This window comes from Triticum aestivum, chromosome 1A, assembly GCF_018294505.1.
Source record: "Triticum aestivum cultivar Chinese Spring chromosome 1A, IWGSC CS RefSeq v2.1, whole genome shotgun sequence".
In the NCBI taxonomy this organism is placed as follows: domain Eukaryota; kingdom Viridiplantae; phylum Streptophyta; class Magnoliopsida; order Poales; family Poaceae; genus Triticum; species Triticum aestivum.
This window is the reverse complement of record NC_057794.1, coordinates 283,647,047-283,672,783: the sequence shown is the minus strand read 5'-3', so window position 1 is coordinate 283,672,783 and position 25,737 is coordinate 283,647,047. Positions and strand designations below refer to the sequence as shown.

At 46.6% G+C, this 25,737-nt stretch overlaps 1 protein-coding gene across 2 annotated transcripts; it reads left to right on the top strand.

The window, feature by feature from the left end:
* Positions 1-883: 883 nt before the first annotated feature.
* LOC123046133 (uncharacterized) lies at positions 884-8,397 on the top strand. Of its 2 annotated transcripts, XM_044469423.1 has the most exons (6): positions 888-1,449; positions 5,594-5,728; positions 5,801-5,843; positions 6,082-6,144; positions 6,314-6,428; positions 7,909-8,397. In XM_044469423.1, exons 1-6 carry the CDS (start codon positions 1,064-1,066, stop codon positions 8,037-8,039), a joined length of 873 nt encoding a protein of 290 aa, XP_044325358.1. In that variant the 5' UTR covers positions 888-1,063; the 3' UTR covers positions 8,040-8,397. The 2 variants fall into 2 exon arrangements, with proteins under 2 accessions (XP_044325365.1, XP_044325358.1); XM_044469430.1 differs by lacking the exon at positions 6,082-6,144 and having other exon boundaries at positions 884-1,449.
* Positions 8,398-25,737: the final 17,340 nt, after the last annotated feature.

Here is a 25,737-nt window from a genome sequence, read left to right as displayed (position 1 = left end):
AACCTATACAATTTAATCTTGCTCATAACCGTTGAGGGATTGACAACCTCTTTACGGGTTGGGTTACAAGTATTTGTTGTTTGTGTGCAACTGCTGTTTACATAGTGTTGCTTGGTTCTCGTACTGGATTGGTAACCTTGTTTCATAACCGAGGGAAATACTTATCTCTATTATACTGCATCATTCTCTCTCCTTCAAGAAAATCCCAACATAGCTCACAAGTAGCAGGATGCTAATATTCCAGCAGTTTTGTGTGCTAACTATGCTACTAATCTTAGTAGTTCGGAGTGTCGGATAGAGGAAAGCCCAGGTTTCGTTGTTAGTAACCTTATGGCACATTGTAATCGGATTTCCGTTAAGCAATAAAAGCTCCAATTCCTAGTAAAAAAAGTGATGCTCTTAGTCTACGAACCAATCTATGGTTGGATGGTTAGATGGATAATGGTATCCCAGCTCATCAGGATTTAAGTTATGATGCTCGCATTTATTCCTGAATTTATTTCAGAATTTTCGGTGATGCATGTTCAATGAGAGGAGATGTTCCCGTCGATTATGAGACGTTTTTGATGACTTCGTCAATCTCAATCTCAATGTAACATGTCGACTCAGTATTTCAGAAATGCTCGTAGAAATAAAATGTGTTTTTATGCTCATAGAGATAAGTGTTGTACCGTATTCGAAAAAGAGTTGCTCTCAGTCTCAGTTCCGTGCACCTCCTTGCCCCAGATCCGAAACCGGCCGCTATTCCCTCTACTCACTCCTCTCCGACGCCATCTCACTGACACCCGCTTGCGGCGACACCCTTACCCCACCCGTCAGTGGCATTTCCTCTTGGCGCAGAGGCCCCGTACTTATCCAGATTCGCCCCCACAGCAGCAGCTTTCCCACCCATCCCCATCTCCCCGCCGGCGCAGGCCCACCAGCGCCCGTCCCTCGCCGCAGCCAGTAGCCGCAGGAGTAGGTGCGGCCCCCCCACCTCCCGTTCCCTTTCCGGAAAGGAAAACGCCCCCTCGCACGCGAGGTGTTCGACGGAGAGCCGCATAGGAGCAGGCAGGCGCAGCCCATGTCGAGCGCAGCCGCCAGATCGGAGTCGGGCGCTGGCCCGGCCACCGCTCATGAGCTAGCCATGCAGCAGCCACCGCAGCAGCAGGAGGTGGTCGCCGCCGCGGCTGAGGTGCAGGCGCCACCACCGGGATCAGTGGTGGTGGCCGCGGCTGAAGTGCCTGCGCCGGTGGTCGTGGCCACGGCTGAGGTGCCCGCACAGGCGCCCGGGGCGGTACTCACCATCGTGATCTCGAAGCCGGAGGAGGAGGAGGCGCGCGAGCAAAAGGGCGTCGCTCCGGCCTCTCTGCCCCCTCTGGAGGTCGGGGATGCCAGCGCCATGGTTGCCGTGGCGGCCGCGAAGGAGGCAGAGCTGGCGAGATCCGACAGCTTCGACGAGCAATGCAGGTATACTGTCGGTGGTGGGTCTCGTCCTTCTTCATGTGAAACGTCCGATGTTTCGTCTGATCCTGCTCAAATTGCGAACCAGGGAGGGAATAGGAAACGTTTGTGTGGTAGCTGTGTTAGATTTCGTACTGGCCATTCCGTGGGCAAATTATCAGCGAGGGCTTCGCCGATGCCTTTGTGTAAGTAATATGGGGGGTTTGGGCTGCTCATCCTGCATGAAATCTGTGTCTGTAACCTCAGTGGCGGAGCCAGGATTGGCCGACGCCTCAGGCAAGAAACTAAGGACTAAAAACTACCCCTAAAAAAACTTTAGTTTCAAGGCATAGAAAAGTCAATCTATATTGCATAACGAATAAGAACTCAAACATAATATTCAAATGCAGTATTTCTTCCATGTAAAATTATATAGAAACAAAAATTACTAAATGACTAAATCTGTTTCCACATCTAGCAAACAGTGGCATCAAGCAACAAGAAGTCATGACTTGGTTGGCAACTTGGCATGAACAATGTACTGTTTGCTTGACAGTACTAGTATTAATCTGAACACCTAAATGCAGCAGTAAGATATCTGAACGGCTGCTTCATTCCTTCTTACTGCTGCATTTATCAACCCGAAACAAGCACAAATTTCAACCAATTCAGATTTCTTAGCAACGACACTGCGCTAGCTGTAGAATTTAGGTGTTCAGATTAATACTAGTACTGTAAGGCTGATGCTTGAATTCTTTTTCAAATGTGCGACATCATTTTGAAGCATCAATTATATGGCATCAATGAAACTACTTCCATAGATTGGACATTGGAGACAAAAACCTCCGAGTTCAAGTCATAAACAGAGTATTGGACTAACATTTGGATAGATATAGTACAGATTCAACTGGATATATAGTAACCTGATGGTGCAGAAGGGGATTTGGACGCCGGACAGGGCAGCAGCCCGCAGCGGGGCAACCTGCTGCCGCAGAAGTGGGTCAAGAGCGGCTTGGGGGGCTGCCCGGCGTTCCCGCTGCGGGATGGAGCTGGCCGGATGGGTAGGCACGCCGGCGGGCGGCGGCGCCGGCGGGCAGGGAGGCAGCCACCGAGCAACGCCTCCTAGGCTCTAGGGTTCGTCCAAGTCGGGGGAAGGGACGGCGGGCAGGCATGCAGGAAACGAACAAAGGAGATGGGCCTCAGTGCCTCACGCCCCAGGCCGCTTTCGTCCTGATCTACAGTATTTGTTATAGTGCATACATGTGATGGGCCTCACGCCCCAGGCAGCTGCCCGGGCTGCCTGGGGCCTGTCTCCGCCCATGCGTAACCTGAGGGCGAAAGGAGGGCCTAGGTAATGTAAATTCATACCACATATGACACAGACCCTCTATGATGTGATTCTCATATGTGTTTCGTGGAGATTCTAGCACATGGATCATGCCAATTGGGTATGCTAATATCCTAGGTGAGATTCTAGCACACTGAAATAGATTTCGTGCCAAGGGACACGATGCTAATTCCTTGTTTAGCCCTAATCTTGATCCTGGCTATAAACTTGTAATCTATAGGAGACAGGTTAAGCTTCTGAATGCAGTTGGGGTTTTATTTTTATTCTTAAGAATCAGCCCAAATGATTGGTTTAATTGAAGTAACACAAAGTGATAGCAACTTTTAGCTAATGGTTCAGTAGTTTAGCATGTGCGATGTAAGATGATGTGCACTATCATCAGTGTATTTTTACTACCCCTCTGTCCTCTGATCCATATTACTTGTCGCTCATCTGGTACAACTTTGTACTAAAGTTGTACTCCCTCTGTCCCAAAATAAGTGTCGCTGATTTAGTACGAAGTTCGCGACAAGTAATATGGATCGGAGGGAGTAGTATAGACTAGGGAAGCATTATTGCATGCAGATGGCTTCAGTAAATTGATGTACCTTGTTTAGTTCTTAGCTATCAAAAACTAAAAAGCTATCCAGCTGCTATATAGATGCTGGCTGTAGTTAAATTAATGTAAGGCGGCATGCTGATATTTGATACTCCCTCTTTCTCTCAACGTGCCACCAGAATATTTTCTCAGACAGGGGCGCTGGAGAGAAGATTTTGACTGAAATACCCCCAAGCGCACCTCTGCACCGTCGTTACCAGCTACAACTCTCCAACCACGCACGCCTCGACCGCCGGCACCATGTGCACGTGCGCCTTGACCGCACCCACACGGCCACGCCTGCCATGGTGGTCACCTCAACCGAGCCCACCAGCTCCGCCTCCGCCAATGCTGGCACCTGGCACCTAGCCCACGGCTGCCGAGTACTCCCTCCGTCCGAAAAAGCTTGTCCCAAGCTTGTCTTTCAAATGGATGAAACCGGCACTGCGCTCTTGGCAACCAGCTCTGTGACCGCCTGTGCCAACACCTACATCCCCGCATTGGGCACCAGATGCCTGATGTCTGCATATGCTTAAGTGGTCAACCAAACCATTAACCAAGCAAATGATAGCAGTGGGCTGAGAGCAGCAGCACGGAGCAACATCTCGCACACATCGCACTGCATCGCCGTGCATGCCAGTGCGGGAGTCCCCATTTTCCATGTGCTGGCTGCTGGCGAAGGCCACGGCTTCCGGGCTCTCATCTGTGTATGTGAGTTGACCGAGTTGTTGTCGCCTCCTGCCATCTGGCCTGGTGACGATGCCACCATTGGTTAAATGTGAAGAACAAAGTCTCCATGTGAATGAAGTGAGGGAGAGCTGGAGGCAGTCATGGCCTTTTTTCGTCGCGTTACGAGCAGGACAGGGTGAGGGAGTAAGGAAACCAGCATGATTTTTGGAGGAGAGAAGCGCATGCACACTGTAATGGTTCGGCTATTTGCTCTTTCCCCTCAGGCGGCAGCTCCTGATAATAACTCCACACGTGAAGGAGTAAAAGTGAAAGTTTAGCACGTTTGTGAGGACTGCGCCACATAATACGGGATTTTTATTTTCAAAATTAACGCCATGTATTGAGGGACGGAGGGAGTAATCATTACTAGAGTTATGCTGACTAGTTAAAGATTACTGTACCAACTCTAATGTACTGAAATTGTTCATTCATAGGCCTTTCCTTGTTAACAGGAAATTGCCCACTCATAGGTCCTCCTTAAAAGACCCAAAAATATAACATTTCCTGTTACTTGTTTACTGCTGTTTACCCGTAGCCACTACCTTATGATGCACTGATGTTCGATGGGCATGTTTTTAATTTCCTCCAGTTACAGTTGAAAGTTCAGACGCAACCAGGAGAGGCAAAGTATGGTTTGGTTGTTTGCAGTGACACATTCGTTTCACCCTGTTGTGGCTTACAGTATTAAGCCACTCTGGTTCTTGATGTTAAAGTCATCTAAGGGAACCCTACATTGTGATCGTTATGTTGTAATCCTTTTGTGATTTTATTGTCTTATTCTGGTTCCTTATGATCCATTTGCCTGAAATCTTCATGTTTTACTTTCTTACAAGCTTAACTGTTTCCTGTGAGGCGGCTACTATGAGTGATAGCATCTAGCATTGCTTGGGGGGTTGTGCTTTAGCCATTGGCTATCGTCATTGGTACTACCTCTGTTCTGGTGCATAAGGCATGCACGTAGTTCTAGGTCATCAATTTAACTAGCTAAATATGTATTGTATGTAATAAAAATATATATCTAGAAACTACATTCGCATACGAGTCCAGTGATATGCTTTTGATGACATGTAACACATTTTTGATTAGTCAAATCGGTGACCTAGAACTACGCGCACACCCTATGCACTGAGAGGGAGGGAGTATGATAGAAGCATTACACAGTGCGTTGGTGACGAAACTATTATCTCTCAAACTGGTAATATAGGTCTGTTTTCTTGAATGTTGTAAAAGTTAACGGATAGCCATGCCAGCATCAGCTTGGTTTATAATTGGTTCCAACCGGTATACATTTCAGTGCCACCCGGTTACATGGGTCGCCTTTTCCTTGTAAGCAATGTGTGTCCCTTGTGAAATTGTTCACTCGTACAGGCCCTTCTTTATTAACAGAAAATTGCTCACTCATAGGCCCTCCTTAAAAGACCCTAAAATATAACATTTCCTGCTACTTGTTTGCTGCTGTTTACCTTTTTTATTAACTTTTTTTGGAGGTTTAAGTAACATGTGATACTTCAACGCAGAGTTTGTCAGCAAAAGTCAGAAGAACCTTTGGTAGACCTTGGATGCAGATGTCGTGGTGATCTTTCAAAAGCTCACCGCACTTGTATTGATGTCTGGTTCCGTACTAGAGGTTCAAACAAGTGTGAGATATGCCAGTAAGTCCTCGTCTCAAATGGATTTTGGCTGTTGCTAACTATTTTGATTTACACAAGTTCTTTCTTTCACAGGCAAGTTGCTGTCAACATACCTCCTCCAGAGACACAAGCAAGTGTAAGTCTTCCATTTTTGGCCTTATATCATTTTCAAGATGCGTTTAGAAAATCTATACTGGATGGATCTGATGTTTGAAGAATATATTGCATTATATATATCATCTTCTATTGACTGCATGTTCCAATATCTCCATATTACAGTTAAATAACTCGGGACCCCCTGAAATTGTAGGCTGCAAAAAATTAATCAAATTCCTCTTTCTGGTAGTGAAAATTTACTTGTTTTCATTGAGCAGACAAGTTATTGGGTTTGGAGGGTTGATTCAGCTTATGGAAGGGGCCGAGGAGGACGTGAAAGGGTATTTTTATGACTGTGGATAAGGAAAAAAAAGAAACAAATACATTGATATGACTATCTGGCTCGAGAAATGGATTACTAATTAAATCATCATGTGCAAGTCTTCAACTCTGCAGAACTTGTACAATTTTTTCTGCTTCATATTTGACGCCTGTTCTGTGTGTATGCAGGGATGGTTTAGCCCACTCTGGGTTGCATTTGCAATTCTGATTGGTGGTCTATTATTGGATGTGCTGATATCTGTTTCTCTTGGTGTTTCCGCACTTCCTGTGAACATAATAATTGGTATGGAATTAGTATTTTGGTGTACCAGATCCAAATATTCCTTTATGTTCTGTAACCACTTGTCTCTGTGTTCTGTTATCACTTGCCTTTCGTTGATTTTGAAAGTGTGGAAACTGACATTTAAGAAGGATTAGTTTTATATCAAGTTTGTTCTGTGGCAACATAGGAATGACCGAATGAGTATTGATATTTCTTTGAGAAACAACTATTACAACTCCCGGTCTGAGATTATATGCCACTAAGTTTGTGTCCCAGCAACACTTAGTCCCTGATTCCCTGTTAAAGCAATATAATAACTAGTCAATAGGAGCAACATTGTGAGGTTGTCCATGGATATTGAACCACATGTCCACACCTGATGTTATGTTCAAAGAATGTCAGACAAGAGGAGAAGGAATTGGGTTAAAGCCATGGTGCGGCAGCGCCTCTACCAGCCACCCTCTGCCTTGCCGAGCTCTGGTGTCTCTAGGCGCGGCCATTGTGTCGCCACTACACGTAGCTACATTTCCTCCCTGCTAGGCATGCCTTATCTTCTCCTCTCCCGCTCCTCCAGCTTCTTCTTTTTCTCACTACCATGTTCTGCACGCTGGGAGTCGTCACCCCTATCAGCAGAAAGTATGCCGCCTCTATCTCCATGCCCAGCTTCTTGTCCTCACTGTTCTGTTGGCCAGATTAAGCCCTGAATGTCACCACCCCTAAGCTGCTCTGCTCCTACTAATGTACTTATTTTGTTCTCTCTCCCCTCTGTTCACTTATTATAGTTAGATAACAACAGTTTAGTATGACACTGATCATTATTTCAGTGGATGCTGCCTGCTAGTGACATGCTTTGTTGCTTATGTTCTAAAAGAGGCAAGAGAATGTGGGCAACAAAGCCTTTGATCCTTGTATTTAATTCTCAGATTTACTGTTTTTGCCATTGCTATGTCGTGGAATGTGAACTTAATTTGATCTAATTTGCTGACCTGCAAAGTTAGGTTTGTGCCTATGAAATGTTGATTTAATTTGCTGACATATAAAGTTAGGTTATGCTTATGAAGTCGCCTCACCATACGCCATATGCTTTATAAAATTATGAAGGGGGTCGGCTGCCACAACACACATTACACATTTAATTGAATGAAGCGCAGAAGAACTAGTGCATAGATATCATTGCAAATATTCATTCTCATTTTTCTAGGAGTAGTGAATTGTATCAATTCATGTAGCTAATAAATCAATTGGAAAATGCTGTTAGCAAGAAATCGTATCCATGATCTTTAATTAAAATAAGAAAACCAGATAATGTGTCATTCGGAACTAGAACTCACTTCCGTGGGCAGTCAATTTGATTGTACTCGCAGGCTACTTTATTAATTTGTTTGTTATACTTCAGGTTGGTTTATTCTGTCAGTGTTGGTGCATACACTTGTTTATTGTGGTTCGCTTACAGGAGGCACCACACATAGGATGTTTCATTGACTTGACTAGTTGTTTTCAGGTGTTCTGATTGTTCTCGGCTTGGGCACTGCCCTTCGACTAGCTCTCGAGTGCTGCCAGGAGTTTGGCTCGAGGAGAAGCATGCCAAGGATGGAAAACATGGCACCCAGTGGGTACCACCCCGGAGTATAGCTTAGGCCTGTAAATAGTATAGAGGTCAATGTTTGGATTCTCCTTTTGACAGCTGGTAGTTCTTACACACTGCTCCATGAAAACAAGCTCAAATTCAAAGCCTGCTGATTACAATCAAATCACGTCCTTCCGATGTAAATATGCAGCCCTGATATTGATCTTTCTTGACGTGTTTCTTCTGACACTATTAGAGAGAGCTGCCTGTCCCAGATCTCTTGGTTAAACCTTACTCAAGATTTCTGGTCTAGCCCTACCTGGGGGCCAAGATTAGCGTTAATGTGGGTGTGAGTTTGTAAAGGGCTGAAAGCCACTTGTTGCTATCTATGGAATGCATGCAGAAGCCTTTGTTGTGCTTTCACGTTCAAATGTCCGAACTGAAGATGTACACTGCGGAGAAATCCAAATCCATGAGAAAAGTGCTGGATAGAACGTTTGCAAAGATTTAAATGATTCAGATTATAATCCATTTAAAACTCCATTGGAACGATGCATGTTCATGGCAATATGAGGAAAACAAAGTAACACGCATTGCATTGAATTTTTTAGAGAACTAGATGATACCTTGCATGTTGTTGCGGAAAATTATTGTAATATATTTGTTGGGTTTGGTTTTACAGAACATATAATTTTTTATTAATGATATGAGGAGTAGATATATATCCCTCACAAAGAAAAAGGAATAAATATATATGGTTTATTGTATTAATTATGGACCTCAATAATGTGCTGACGTTTGGAGCTCCCCTGAGCGAACTATTTTTTGTAGAAGTAAAACTATTCTCTTTTGAGCGATCGCAATCTGGGAGTGTTCCCTTGAGCATCTATATCTAGACGTTTGAAATCGGCATCAAATGTCCCGGCAGACCGCTCGGTCACAAATTGGTTAAAAAAAATCTGACCCATCCAGACGTCTTAAACTGGCCTCAGACGCCCGAGTTGTTCGGTGTCACTCATATTCAGCCCAAATGTAGGGTGGATATAGGGTGGCGCGGGTGCATTCGTCACGTTAGCACGACTCATCGCCGACCTCACTTTGTCCCCACAAAACTCTCAATCCAAAACCCTAACTCACTTCACTCGCCGCTCACTCCGTTTCTTCTTCTCCCCTCTTTGATCCAATCCGACAACTCTGGTGAGCATGTAGAGCGATAGCAACCGCTCTGATTCCGACCTCGATATCGACGAGGAGCTGACCCTCCACATTACGCTGGAGCGGTCGAATGTGGACATGGGGGGCAGTTCCGGATCTGCCCTGTCGTCGGTCCCCTACCGGCGCAGCTCGGACACCGGAGCCGGCCCCTCCCGGCCCGCTCGCAGCTCTGCGAGGGCCGTGCAGTCCGTGCGGCCCCTCCGTCGTCCACCTCCCCCGTCGGTCGCTGCTTCGCAAGGGCAGCGATGGGTGCTAGTGCCCGCTCCGCCGGCCCTGCGGACGTGCACGCTAGACTTGGAGGCGCGCGCCACCCGCCGCGAGAGGCAGTGGGCAAAGAAGAGGGACGTGACCGAGTAATCCTTTCGCCCCCGCCGCGGGTTGCCAGAAGTGCCAGACGAGGAGGAGCGACTCCTCGCTTGGGTCTACCGCCACTCGCTTACGACGGTGGAGACGTGTTGGGGAACGTTGCAGAAAACAAAGATGCTTTACTCCCTGCATATTGAAGTTCATCACAAAGCTCTTGTAGCTCGGTGGAAGCGACTGAAGGATTCTGTCAATGACCGCGTCATCTGGGAGATTAACTCCCAGCTGAGTCAAGCGGTTATGCAACCCAGACATAGTGAGTATGTGCTCACTGACAGAACTGTTTTCCTACATCTTACAGCTGAAGAACTTGTCGGAGACTTGATATCTCTTGACCCGGGCATGAGCTTGGAAAACCATTTTCAGCTCTTCGAACATCTCATATGCTCCGTGTCTCTCAAAACGCTTTTGGAGCCCCGGCTCTAAGCTGTAAAGCATGCCGCACTGAACGAGGGAGTAGTCATCGGTACGTGCCTGCCAAGCATTCATAACGTCTTGTTCTGCAGGGAGAACAGGTGCGTCACCTAGCGGTGCTTGTAGGACATAATCTTTCTTGGCAGCTATGAGGATGATCCTCAGGTTCCGGACCCAGTCCGTGTAGTTGCTGCCATCGTCTTTCAGCTTGGTTTTCTCTAGGAACGTGTTGAAGTTGAGGACTACGTTGGCCATTTGATCTACAAGACATATTGTAAATTTTTTTAGACTAAGTTCATGATAATTAAGTTCATCTAATCAAATTATTCAATGAACTCCCACTTAGATAGACATCCCTCCAGTAATCTAAGTATAACATGATCCGAGTTAACTAGGCCGTGCCCGATCATCACGTGAGACGGACTAGTCAACATCGGTGAACATCTTCATGTTGATCGTATCTTCTATACGACTCATGCTCGACCTTTCGGTCTTCTGTGTTCCGAGGCCATGTCTGCACATGCTAGGCTCGTCAAGTCAACCTAAGTGTTTGCATGTGTAAATCTGTCTTACACCCGTTGTATGTGAACGTTGGAATCTATCACACCCGATCATCACGTGGTGCTTCGAAACAACGAACTGTCGCAACGGTGCACAGTTAGGGGGAACACTTTCTTGAAATTATTATGAGGGATCATCTTATTTACTACCGTCGCTCTAAGTAAACAAGATGCAGAAACATGATAAACATCACATGCAATCAAACAATAATAGTGACATGATATGGCCAATATCACATAGCTCCTTTGATCTCCATCTTGGGGCTCCATGATCATCTTGTCACCGGCATGACACCATGATCTCCATCATCATGATCTCCATCATCGTGTCTCCATGAAGTTGCTCGCCAACTATTACTTCTACTACTACGGCTAACGCGTTTAGCAATAAAGTAAAGTAATTTACATGGCGTTTCCCAATGACACGCATGTCATACAAAAAAATAAAGACAACTCCTATGGCTCCTGCCGGTTGTCATACTCATCGACATGCAAGTCGCGATTCCTATTACAATAGCATGAACATCTCATACATCACATATATATATATCATTCATCATTCATCACAACTTTGGCCATATCACATCACAGAACACTTGCTGCAAAAACAAGTAGACGTCCTCTAATTGTTGTTGCAAGTTTTACGTGGCTGCAAGAGGGTTCTAGCAAGAACGTTTTCTTACCTACGTGAAAGCCACAACGTGATTTGTCAACTTCTATTTACCCTTCATAAGGACCCTTTTCATCGAATCCGCTCCAACTAAAGTGGGAGAGACAGACACCCGCCAGCCACCTTATGCAACTTGTGCATGTCAGTCGGTGGAACCGGTCTCACATAAGCGTACGTGTAAGGTTGGTCTGGGCCGCTTCATCCCACAATACCACTGAAGCAAGATAAGACTAGTAGCGGCAAGAAAGTTGACAACATCTACGCCCACAACAAATTGTGTTCTACTCGTGCAAAATAACTACACATAGACCTAACTCTGATACCACTGTTGGGGAACGTTGCAGAAAACAAAAACTTTTCCTACGGTTTCACCAAGATCCATCTAGGAGTTCATCTAGCAACGAGTGATTGAATTGCATCTACATACCTTTGTAGATCACGCGCGGAAGCGTTCAAAGAACGGGGATGAGGAAGTCGTACTCGACGTGATCCAAATCACCGGAGATCCTATCGCCGAACGGACGGCACCTCCGCGTTCAACACACGTACGGTCAGCGTAACGTCTCCTCCTTCTTGATCCAGCAAGGGGGAAGGAGAGGTTGAGGAAGATGGCTCCAGCAGCAGCACGACGGCGTGGTGGTGATGGAGCTGCAGTACTCCGGCAGGGCTTCGCCTAGCTCTATGGAGGAGGAGGATGTGTTGGAGAGGGAGGCACCAAAGGCAAAGGTAAGAGGTCCTCCATCCCCCCACTATATATAGGGGGCCTAGGGAGGGGGCGCCGGCCCTAGGAGATGCAATCTCCTAGGGGGGGCGGCGGCCAAGGGAGGAGTCCATCCTCCCCAAGGCACCTAGGAGGTGCCTTCCCCTTTTTGGACTCTTCCTTTCCTTATCTCTTGGCACATGGGCCTCTTGGGGCTGGTGCCCTTGGCCCATATAGGCCAAGGCACACACCCCTACAGCCCATGTGCCCCCCCGGGGCAGGTGGCCCCACCCGGTGGACCCCCAGGACCCTTCCGATGGTCCCGATACAATACCGATGACCCCGAAACTTGTCCCGAGGGCCGAAATAGCACTCCCTATATATAATTCTTTACCTCCGGACCATTCCGGAACTCCTCTGACGTCCGGGATCTCATCTGGGACTCCGAACAACATTCGGGTTACTGCATATACATATCCCTACAACCCTAGCGTCACCGAACCTTAAGTGTGTAGACCCTACGGGTTCGGGAGACATGTAGACATGACCGAGATCGTTCTCCGGTCAATAACCAACAGCGGGATCTGGATACCCATGTTGGCTCCCACATGCTCCTTGATGATCTCATCGGATGAACCACGATGTCGAGGATTCAAGCAACCCCGTATACAATTCCCTTTGTCAATCGGTATGCTACTTGCCCGAGATTCGATCGTCGGTATCCCAATACCTCGTTCAATCTCGTTACCGACAAGTCACTTTAATTGTACCGTAATACATGATCCGGTGACTAGACACTTGGTCACTTTGAGCTCATAATGATGATGCATTACCGAGTGGGCCCAGTGATACCTCTCCGTCATACGGAGTGACAAATCCCAGTCTTGATCCGTGTCAACCCAACAGACACTTTCGGAGATACCCGTAGTATACCTTTATAGTCACCCAGTTACGTTGTGACGTTTGGTACACCCAAAGCACTCCTACGGTATCCGGGAGTTACACGATCTCATGGTCTAAGGAAAAGATACTTGACATTGGAAAACTCTAGCAAACGAACTATACGATCTTGTGCTATGTTTAGGATTGGGTCTTGTCCATCACATCATTCTCCTAATGATGTGATCTCGTTATCAATGACATCCAATGTCCATAGTCAGGAAACCATGACTATCTGTTGATCAATGAGCTAGTCAACTAGAGGCTTACTAGGGACATGTTGGTGTCTATTATTCACACATGTATTACGATTTCCGGATAACACAATTAAAGCATGAATAAAGACAATTATCATGAACAAGGAAATATAATAATAATGCTTTTATTATTGCCTCTAGGGCATATTTCCAACAGTCTCCCACTTGCACTAGAGTCAATAATCTAGTTACATTGTTATGAATCGAACACCCATGGAATTCTGGTGTTGATCATGTTTTGCTCTAGGGAGAGGTTTAGTCAACGGATCTGCTACATTCAGGTCCGTATGTACTTTACAAATATCTATGTATCCATTTTGAACATTTTCACGAATGGAGTTGAAGCGACGCTTGATGTGCCTGGTCTTCTTGTGAAACCTGGGCTCCTTGGCAAGTGCAATAGCTCCAGTGTTGTCACAGAAGAGTTTGATTGGCCCCGACGCATTGGGTATGACTCCTAGGTCGATGATGAACTCCTTCACCCAAATTGCTTCATGCGCTGCCTCCGAGGCTGCCATGTACTCTGCTTCACATGTAGATCCCGCCACGGCGCTCTGCTTGCAACTGCACCAGCTTACTGCCCCACCATTCAAAATATACACGTATCCGGTTTGTGACTTGGAGTCATCCAGATCTGTGTCGAAGCTAGCGTCGACGTAACCTTTTACGACGAGCTCTTCGTCACCTCCATAAACGAGAAACATTTCCTTAGTCCTTTTCAGGTACTTTAGGATATTCTTGACCGCTGTCCAGTGTTCCTTGCCGGGATTACTTTGGTACCTACCTACCAAACTTATGGCAAGGTTTACATCAGGTCTGGTACACAGCATGGCATACATAATAGACCCTATGGCTGAGGCATAGGGGATGATACTCATCTCTTCTATATCTTCTGCCGTGGTCGGACATTGAGCTGAGCTCAATTTCACACCTTGCAACACAGGCAAGAACCCCTTCTTAGACTGATCCATATTGAACTTCTTCAATATCTTGTCAAGGTATGTGCTTTGTGAAAGACCTATGAGGCGTCTTGATCTATCTCTGTAGATCTTGATGCCTAATATATAAGCAGCTTCTCCAAGGTCCTTCATTGAAAAACTCTTATTCAAGTAGGCCTTAATGCTGTCCAAAAGCTCTATATCATTTCCCATCAAAAGTATGTCATCTACATATAATATGAGAAATGCTACAGAGCTCCCACTCACTTTCTTGTAAACGCAGGCTTCTCCATAAGTCTGCATAAACCCAAACGCTTTGATCATCTCATCAAAGCGAATGTTCCAATTCCGAGATGCTTGCACCAACCCATAAATCGAGCGTTGGAGCTTGCATACCTTGTCAGCATACTTAGGATCAACAAAACCCTCCGGCTGCATCATATACAATTCTTTCTTAAGGAAACCATTAAGGAATGCCGTTTTGACGTCCATTTGCCATATTTCATAATCATAGAATGCGGCAATTGCTAACATGATTCGAACGGACTTCAGCTTCGCTACCGGTGAGAAAGTCTCATCGTAGTCAACCCCTTGAACTTGTCGATAACCCTTAGCGACAAGCCGAGCTTTATAGATGGTCACATTACCATCCGCGTCTGTCTTCTTCTTAAAGATCCATTTATTTTCTATGGCTCACCGCTCCACGGGCAAGTCAGTCAAAGTCCATACTTCGTTTTCATACATGGATCCTATCTCGGATTTCATGGCTTCTAGCCATTTGTCGGAATCCGGGCCCGCCATCGCTTCCTCATAGTTCGAAGGTTCACCGTTGTCTAACAACATGATTTCCAAGACAGGGTTGCCGTACCACTCTGGTGCGGAATGTGTCCTTGTGGACCTACGAATTTCAGTAGGAGCTTGATCAGAAGTATCTTGATCATCATCATTAACTTCCTCTCTAGTCGGTGCAGGCACCTCAGGAACATTTTCTTGAGTTGCGCCCTTTTCCGGTTCAAGAGGTAATACTTCATCAAGTTCTACTTTCCTCCCACTTACTTCTTTCGAGAGAAACTCTTTCTCTAGAAAGGACCCATTCTTGGCAACAAAGATCTTGCCTTCGGATCTGAGGTAGAAGGTATACCCAATAGTTTCTTTAGGGTATCCTATGAAGATGCATTTTTCTGATTTGGGTTCGAGCTTTTCAGGTTGAAGTTTCTTGACATAAGCATCGCATCCCCAAACTTTTAGAAACGACATCTTAGGTTCCTTCCCAAACCATAATTCATACGGTGTCGTCTCAACGGATTTCGACGGAGCCCTATTTAAAGTGAATGCGGCAGTCTCTAAAGCATAGCCCCAAAAAGATAGCGGCAAATCGGTAAGAGACATCATAGATCGCACCATATCTAATAGAGTGCGATTACGACGTTCGGACACACCATTATGCTGAGGTGTTCCAGGCGGCGTGAGTTGTGAAACTATTCCACATTTTCTTAAGTGTGTGCCAAACTCGTGACTCAAGTATTCTCCTCCACGATCTGATCGCAGGAACTTGATTTTCCTGTCACGTTGATTCTCAACCTCACTCTGAAATTCCTTGAACTTTTCAAAGGTCTCAGACTTGTGTTTCATTAAGTAGACATACCCATATCTACTCAAGTCATCAGTGAGGGTGAGAACATAACGATAGCCACTGCGAGCCTCAACACTCATTGGACCGCACACATCAGTATGTATGATTTCCAATAAGTTGGTTGCTCGCTCCATTGTTCCTGAGAACGGAGTCTTGGTCATTTTACCCATGAGGCATGGTTCGCACATGTCAAATGATTCGTAATCAAGAGACTCTAAAAGTCCATCAGCATGGAGCTTCTTCATGCGTTTGACACCTATGTGACCAAGGCGGCAGTGCCACAAGTATGTGGGACTATCATTATCAATCTTACATCTTTTGGTACTCACACTATGAACATGGGTAGCATTACGCTCGAGATTCATTAAGAATAAACCATTCACCATCGGAGCATGACCATAAAACATATCTCTCATATAAATAGAACAACCATTATCCTCGGATTTAAATGAGTAGCCATCTCGTATCAAACGAGATCCTGATACAATGTTCATGCTCAAACATGGCACTAAATAACAATTATTGAGGTTCAAAACTAATCCCGTAGGTAAATGAAGAGGCAGCGTGCCGACGGCGATCACATCGACCTTGGAACCATTCCCGACGCGCATCGTCACCTCGTCCTTCGCCAGTCCCCGCTTATTCCGCAGCTCCTGATTTGAGTTACAAATGTGAGCAACTGCATCGGTATCAAATACCCAAGAGCTACTACGAGTACTGGTAAGGTACACATATATTACATGTATATCACATATACCTTTTGTGATGCCGACCTTCTTGTCCGCTAAGTATTTGGGGCAGTTCCGCTTCCAGTGACCATTTCCCTTGCAATAAAAACACTCAGTCTCGGGCTTGGGTCCATTCTTTGGCTTCTTCCCGGCAGCTTGCTTGCCGGGCGCGGCAACTCCCTTGCCGTCCTTCTTGAAGTTCTTCTTACCCTTGCCCTTTTTGAACTTAGTGGTTTTATTCACCATCAACACTTGATGTTCCTTTTTGACTTCTACCTCTGCTGATTTCAGCATTGCAAACACTTCAGGAATGGTCTTTTCCATCCCCTGCATGTTGAAGTTCATCACAAAGCTCTTGTAGCTCGGAGGAAGCGACTGAAGGATTCTGTCAATGACTGGATCATCCGGGAGATTAACTCCCAGCTGAGTCAAGCGGTTATGCAACCCAGACATAGTGAGTATGTGCTCACTGACAGAACTGTTTTCCTCCATCTTACAGCTGAAGAACTTGTCGGAGACTTGATATCTCTTGACCCGGGCATGAGCTTGGAAAACCATTTTCAGCTCTCCGAACATCTCATATGCTCCGTGTCTCTCAAAACGCTTTTGGAGCCCCAGCTCTAAGCTGTAAAGCATGCCGCACTGAACGAGGGAGTAGTCATCGGTACGTGCCTGCCAAGCGTTCATAACGTCTTGTTCTGCAGGGAGAATAGGTGCGTCACCTAGCGGTGCTTGTAGGACATAATCTTTCTTGGCAGCTATGAGGATGATCCTCAGGTTCCGGACCCAGTCCGTGTAGTTGCTGCCATCGTCTTTCAGCTTGGTTTTCTCTAGGAACGTGTTGAAGTTGAGGACTACGTTGGCCATTTGATCTACAAGACATATTGTAAATTTTTTTAGACTAAGTTCATGATAATTAAGTTCATCTAATCAAATTATTCAATGAACTCCCACTTAGATAGACATCCCTCTAGTAATCTAAGTATAACATGATCCGAGTTAACTAGGCCGTGCCCGATCATCACATGAGACGGACTAGTCAACATCGGTGAACATCTTCATGTTGATCGTATCTTCTATACGACTCATGCTCGACCTTTCGGTCTTCTGTGTTCCGAGGCCATGTCTGCACATGCTAGGCTCGTCAAGTCAACCTAAGTGTTTGCATGTGTAAATCTGTCTTACACCCGTTGTATGTGAACGTTGGAATCTATCACCCCCGATCACCACGTGGTGCTTCGAAACAACGAACTGTCGCAACGGTGCACAGTTAGGGGGAACACTTTCTTGAAATTATTATGAGGGATCATCTTATTTACTACCGTCGCTCTAAGTAAACAAGATGCAGAAACATGATAAACATCACATGCAATCAAACAATAATAGTGACATGATATGGCCAATATCACATAGCTCCTTTGATCTCCATCTTGGGGCTCCATGATCATCTTGTCACCGGCATGACACCATGATCTCCATCATCATGATCTCCATCATCGTGTCTCCATGAAGTTGCTCGCCAACTATTACTTCTACTACTACGGCTAACGCGTTTAGCAATAAAGTAAAGTAATTTACATGGCGTTTCCCAATGACACGCAGGTCATACAAAAAATAAAGACAACTCCTATGGCTCCTGCCGGTTGTCATACTCATCGACATGCAAGTCGCGATTCCTATTACAATAGCATGAACATCTCATACATCACATATATATATATATCATTCATCATTCATCACAACTTTGGCCATATCACATCACAGAACACTTGCTGCAAAAACAAGTAGACGTCCTCTAATTGTTGTTGCAAGTTTTACGTGGCTGCAAGAGGGTTCTAGCAAGAACGTTTTCTTACCTACGTGAAAGCCACAACGTGATTTGTCAACTTCTATTTACCCTTCATAAGGACCCTTTTCATCGAATCCGCTCCAACTAAAGTGGGAGAGACAGACACCCGCCAGCCACCTTATGCAACTTGTGCATGTCAGTCGGTGGAACCGGTCTCACATAAGCGTACGTGTAAGGTTGGTCTGGGCCGCTTCATCCCACAATACCACTGAAGCAAGATAAGACTAGTAGCGGCAAGAAAGTTGACAACATCTACGCCCACAACAAATTGTGTTCTACTCGTGCAAAAGAACTACACATAGACCTAACTCTGATACCACTGTTGGGGAACGTTGCAGAAAACAAAAACTTTTCCTATGGTTTCACCAAGATCCATCTAGGAGTTCATCTAGCAACGAGTGATTGAATTGCATCTACATACCTTTGTAGATCACGCGCGGAAGCGTTCAAAGAACGGGCATGAGGAAGTCGTACTCGACGTGATCCAAATCACCGGAGATCCTATCGCCGAACGGACGACACCTCCGCGTTCAACACACGTACGGTCAGCGTAACGTCTCCTCCTTCTTGATCCAGCAAGGGGGAAGGAGAGGTTGAGGAAGATGGCTCCAGCAGCAGCACGACGGCGTGGTGGTGATGGAGCTGCAGTACTCCGGCAGGGCTTCGCCTAGCTCTATGGAGGAGGAGGATGTGTTGGAGAGGGAGAGGGAGGCACCAAAGGCAAAGGTAAGAGGTCCTCCATCCCCCCACTATATATAGGGGGCCTAGGGAGGGGGCACCGGCCCTAGGAGATGCAATCTCCTAGGGGGGCGGCGGCCAAGGGAGGAGTCCATCCTCCCCAAGGCACCTAGGAGGTGCCTTCCCCTTTTAGGACTCTTCCTTTCCTTATCTCTTGGCGCATGGGCCTCTTGGGGCTGGTGCCCTTGGCCCATATAGGCCAAGGCACACACCCCTACAGCCCATGTGGCCCCCCGGGGCAGGTGGCCCCACCCGGTGGACCCCCAGGACCCTTCCGATGGTCCCGGTACAATACCGATGACCCCGAAACTTGTCCCGAGGGCCGAAATAGCACTCCCTAAATATAATTCTTTACCTCCGGACCATTCCGGAACTCCTCTGACGTCCGGGATCTCATCCGGGACTCCGAACAACATTCGGGTTACTGCATATACATATCCCTACAACCCTAGCGTCACCGAACCTTAAGTGTGTAGACCCTACGGGTTCGGGAGACATGTAGACATGACCGAGATCGTTCTCCGATCAATAACCAACAGCGGGATCTGGATACCCATGTTGGCTCCCACATGCTCCTTGATGATCTCATCGGATGAACCACGATGTCGAGGATTCAAGCAACCCCGTATACAATTCCCTTTGTCAATCGGTATGCTACTTGCCCGAGAATCGATCGTCGGTATCCCAATACCTCGTTCAATCTCGTTACCGGCAAGTCACTTTAATCGTACCGTAATACATGATCCTGTGACTAGACACTTGGTCACTTTGAGCTCATTATGATGATGCATTACCGAGTGGGCCCAGTGATACCTCTCCGTCATACGGAGTGACAAATCCCAGTCTTGATCCGTGTCAACCCAACATACACTTTCGGAGATACCCGTAGTATACCTTTATAGTCACCCAGTTACGTTGTGACGTTTGGTACACCCAAAGCACTCCTACGGTATCCGGGAGTTACACGATCTCATGGTCTAAGGAAAAGATACTTGACATTGGAAAACTCTAGCAAACGAACTATACGATCTTGTGCTATGTTTAGGATTGGGTCTTGTCCATCACATCATTCTCCTAATGATGTGATCTCGTTATCAATGACATCCAATGTCCATAGTCAGGAAACCATGACTATCTGTTGATCAATGAGCTAGTCAACTAGAGGCTTACTAGGGACATGTTGGTGTCTATTATTCACACATGTATTACGATTTCCGGATAACACAATTAAAGCATGAATAAATACAATTATCATGAACAAGGAAATATAATAATAATGCTTTTATTATTGCCTCTAGGGCATATTTCCAACAAGACGGATGCTCGCTGATTCCGGAGAAAGAATGCTAAGGCGCTCCGACTAGCCTTTGAGTAGTCGGAGCGCAAGGTGGCAGAGGTAGCGGCTGTAACACCCTCGATGCTACTATATCTCCCACGTGTGGAGGCACGACTTAGAGGCATAATCGCATTGAAGGCATATGTCGCAAGTAGGCAATCTTCACAACATCCCATGTAATATAGATAATAAAAGGGGAGATAACATAGTTGGCTTACACTCGCCACGTCAATCAAGTACATAAATAACATTACATCATCCAAAACACTCATGGACCGACTACGGCGCCGAAATAAAAGATAACCCAACATGCGACACGGTCCCGATCACCCCCAACTGGGCACCACTACTGATCATCAGGAAAGGAAACATAGTATCGTTGAGAGTCTTCGTCGAACTCCCACTTGAGCTCAAGCGCGTCACCTGGAGTGGAATCATCAGGCCCTGCATCTGGTTTAATAGTAATCTGTGAGCCACAGGGACTCAGCAATCTCGCACCCTCGCGATCAAGACTATTTAAGCTTATAGGTAAGGCAAGGTAAATATGTGTGGAGCTGCAGCAAGTGACTAGCATATATGGTGGCTAACCTGTTCACAAAAATAGAGCAAGAAGAGGAGGCAAAGCGCGAGCGAGAAACTAGAGAGCAACCTGCGCAAACATTACTCCAACACCGTGTCCACTTCCCGGACTCCGCCGAGAAGAGGCCATCATGGTAACTCACACGGTTGATTCATTTTAATTAAGTTAAGGTTCAAGTTTTCTACAACCGGACATTAACAAATTCCCATCTGCCCATAACCGCGGGCACGGCTTTCGAAAGTTCAAATCCCTGCAGGGGAGTCCCAACTTAGCCCATGACAAGCTCTCATGGTCAACGAAGGAATAGACCTCCTCCCGAGACGTTCCGATCAGACTCGGTATCTCGGTTCTTCAAGACACTTCGACAGGTTAAAACAAAACCAGCAACACCGCCCGAATGTGCCGACAAATCCCGATAGGAGCTGCACATATCTCTTTCTCAAGGCACACTCAAATTGTCTTAGGTACGGGTAGGCCAGCCCAGAGTTGCCCCTGGTGGCCACCGGCAGCTGACAGGTGGACCAACACTCAGAGGAGCACTGGCCCCGGGGGGGGGGGGGGTTTAAAATAAGATGACCCTCGGGCTCTGGAAACCCAAGGGAAAAAGAGGCTAGGGGCAAATGGTAAAACCAAGGTTGGGCATTGCTGGAAAAGCTTTAATCAAGGCGAACTATCAAGGGGTTCCCATTATAACCCAACCGCGGAAGGAACGCAAAATCCGGGAACATAACACCGATATGACGGAAACTAGGGTGGCAAGAGTGGAACAAAACACTAGGCGAGAGGCCGAGCCTTCCACCCTTTACCAAGTATATAGAATGCATTAAGATAACAAGATAATATAATGATATCCCAACAAGTAAATAAATGTTCCAACAAGGAAAGGCCTCCAATCTTCACGTGCAACTAGCAACGCTATAAGAGGGGCTGAGCAAAGCGGTAACATAGCCAAACAACGGTTTGCTAGGACATGGTGGGTTAGAGGTTTGACATGGCAATTTGGGAGGCTTGAAAGCAAGTGGTAGGCATCGTAGCAACGGCATAGAAAAAGAGCGAGCATCTAGCAAAGCAAAGATAGTAGTGATTTCGAGGGTATGATCATCTTGCCTGCAAAGTTGTCAGAGTTGACTGGATCCTCGAAAGCAAACTCAACGGGCTCCTTGTTAGCAAACTCTTCTCTCGGCTCTACACAAACAAGACAAACAAGCAAATGGAACACAATCAACCACGTGCAAAGCTCAAACAATATGATGCAATGATGGTATGCTATGCGGGATGCATATGCAAGATTTGACAAGGGATGCATGAACTTGGCCTCAACATGGAAATCCAAGTGTGCCACTGGAGAGATGAGATGAAATCGCTTGAAAACGATATAAAGAACGCCAGAATCAGAGTTACGGTTTGGAAATGGCAAGCAATTCAAATATGACCACGTTCTGCGATTTACAGCAAGTAGCCATCTAAATGCAATGAGATGAACATGCTACAGCATCCAAACATGGCAACAAAATACATGGCAGAGATGCATTCGCGATGCTTAACAAAAGTCTAGCACTGAGCTACGGCCAATTCATCCATTAACAGGTTCAAACAAGCATGGCAAAAATGCAGATGACAAACAGATTTCAGACTTAGTGAAATTAACACTTGTCTGGAATTTCAGATCAGGTAGCACTCTTCGGAGTATGAAAACTATATGCTAAAGGACCTGAACATGGCAAGGTAAAGCATGGCATGGAGCTACTCAAAGAGCTTAACAAAAGTCCCTTAGTGACCTTGAGCCAAAAGGGATCACAAAATACAATTGCAAGCATGTGAACATGACAAAAACATAATCAGTTCTCAGACTTAGTGAAAACTGGAGCATGCTGAAACAGATATCAAGTAGGCATGTTTACGAGCTCGATGCACTCACTACGGAGCAAGTCATGACAAGCTAAGCATACACCCATCAAGAATACACAAAATGCAAGCTAGACATGGCAAGAACAATAGCATAGCATGCACGGATCAACTACAACATCATCGGCAAAATCGCTAACAAGTAGACAATCTGCCCAGATTCACGAAGTAGCAAAAGTAGAGCTCGATTGACTCAAGCTAGGGTGCTCCATAATTGTAAACAAAGACATGGATGGATAGAGCACTACAAGATTAACAAAACATCCTTACTGATCATCCTCAAAAGAGGCATGGATCACTAGGAAACAACATGAATATACGGCAATATGAGATAAACAGGTCAAGGACTTTGTGAAAATGCTAAGTCCCTGAAATCAGCATTACCAAGTGCCTCACTTTGCAAGCTTGTGCTAGTCACCACACACATCACAAAAATACATGGGTTGCACCTCTGGAAAGATGGCAAAACCTTTACCAAAACATATGTAGAACTCAGGGACATATCATGCACACAATAATCATGGCAAATATGACAAATGTCTAAATGAAGTAGCAGATCTGACAATTATCTCAAGTAGCACTCTTCTAACAGCATTTCGGGCATCAAGATGAACTCAAATGAAAATGATGCAATGGAATGAAATGATGTGCTCTCTGAGGCGAACAATTTGATATGCTATATGCCCAAAACGGAACTACGGATGCAAAGTTATAGCACGATGAACAGGACAACATGAACTAGGGTTTCGGGCAAAAAGTCAACCCTCGAGATTTTAGATCTCAGATCTGGCACGTTTTACGAGGATGGCCGGATTTCTTGGAGCTCGCCGGAGATGTCGCCGGACTTGCCGAGAAGAGGAGGGGCTCGCCGGGGCGCGGTCGGCGGCGGCGGTCGCCGGCTCCGGGTGGTGGCGGCGAGGCCTTGCCGGAGAAGGAGGAGGCGCGGCGGAGCGCCGGCGAGGGAGGTCACGGCTGCGGCGTGCGGCGGTCGGTGGGGTCGGCACCGGCGGCGAGGAGCGTCGCGGCGGAGGCGGCAGCCGGCGCGGGCGGCACGGCGAGGGAGGCGCCGGCTCGGGCGAGTGGCGGCGAAGGCGGGCCGCGGGGGCCGGTGGCGGGTCCGAGCGGGCCGTGGCAGGGCGCGGTGGCGAGGCCACGCGTCAGGCGCGCATCGGCTGCAGACGGCGGTGGGAAGATATCCGGCGGCGGCGGATGAGGTTTTTAGGGTTTCGGAGAGGGAAGAACCGAGAATTTCGGAAGGGGGGCTATATATAGGCATAGGAGGAGCTAGGAGAGTCCAAATGAGGTGTGGTTTTCAGCCACGCGATCGTGATCGAACGCTCTAGATGATGGAGAGGGTTTAGGTGGGTTTTGGGCCAAATTGGAGGGGTGTTGGGCTGCAACACACACGAGGCCTTTTCGGTCCCTCGGTTAACCGTTGGAGTATCAAACGAAGTCCAAATGGTACGAAACTTGACAGGCGGTCTACCGGAAGTAAACCAAGGCTGCTTGGCAAGTCTCGGTCCAGTCCGGAAATGTTTAATCCCCACACATGAAAGAAAGGTAGAAATGACCACCGGAGGAGAACGAAGCGCCGGAATGCAAAACGGACAACGGGGAAAATGCTCGAATGCATGAGATGAACATGTATGCCAATGCAATGCACATGATGACATGATATGAGATGCATGACAACGATAACAACACACGGAGACAAAAACCCGAACCCGAGAAAATAAAATAACTTAAGGCTGGAAACGACAAGAGTTGGAATACATATTGGGAAAATTATATCCGGAGTGTTACAACACTCCACCACTACGAAAGGATCTCGTCCCGAGATCTAGGACTGAAAGAACGCCGGGTACTCAGAACGGAGGTGATCCTCGCGTTCCCAGGTAGCTTCACGGTCGGAATGGTGTGACCACTTGACTTTGAGGAATTTGATTGACTTGTTGCGAGTCTTGCGTTCAGTCTCTTCAAGAATAGCCACTGGGTGCTCACGATAGGAGAGATCTTCTTGGAGCTCAATGTCCTCGAAGTTGACGGTGCGGTCAAGAGTCTTGAAGCACTTTCGAAGCTGAGAGACATGGAACACATCATGAACATTTGCAAAGTTTGAAGGAATCTCGAGTTGATAGGCGAGATCGCCTCTCTTGCTGACAATCTTGAAAGGTCCCACGTATCTGGGGGCAAGCTTCCTTTTGATACCGAAGCGACGAGTACCTTTCATAGGAGAGACGCGGAGGTAAACATGATCTCCGATCTCGAAAGCCAAATCACGGTGCTTACTATCATAGTAGCTCTTCTGACGGGATTGGGCTGCTTTGAGGTTATCTCGAATGACTTTGCACATTTCCTCTGCCTCTGTGATTAAGTCATTTCCAAGAAGCTGACGTTCACCGGTTTCAGACCAGTTGAGAGGGGTACGACACTTCCTGCCATACAGAATTTCAAATGGGGCCTTGCCCGAACTTGCTTGAAAACTGTTGTTGTAGGAGAATTCAGCATAAGGAAGACAATCCTCCCACTTCATGCCGAAGGAGATCACACAAGCCCTGAGCATATCTTCCAGAATCTGGTTGACACGCTCGACTTGACCGCTAGTTTGAGGATGGAAAGCTATACTGAAGCGGATGTTGGTGCCCATGGCCTTCTGAAAAGAATCCCAAAACTTAGAGGTGAAGATGCTGCCACGGTATGAAGAGATCACTTGTGGAATACCGTGCAGAGAGACAATTCGAGAGGTATAGAGTTCCGCCAATTGAGCTGCAGTGATTGACTCTTTGATAGGCAGAAAGTGAGCCACTTTGGTGAGTTTGTCGATGACAACGAATATAGCATCATTGCCACACTTGGACTTTGGAAATCCAGTCACGAAGTCCATCTCAATGTGGTCAAACTTCCATTCTGGAATGGCAAGAGGTTGGAGGAGACCAGC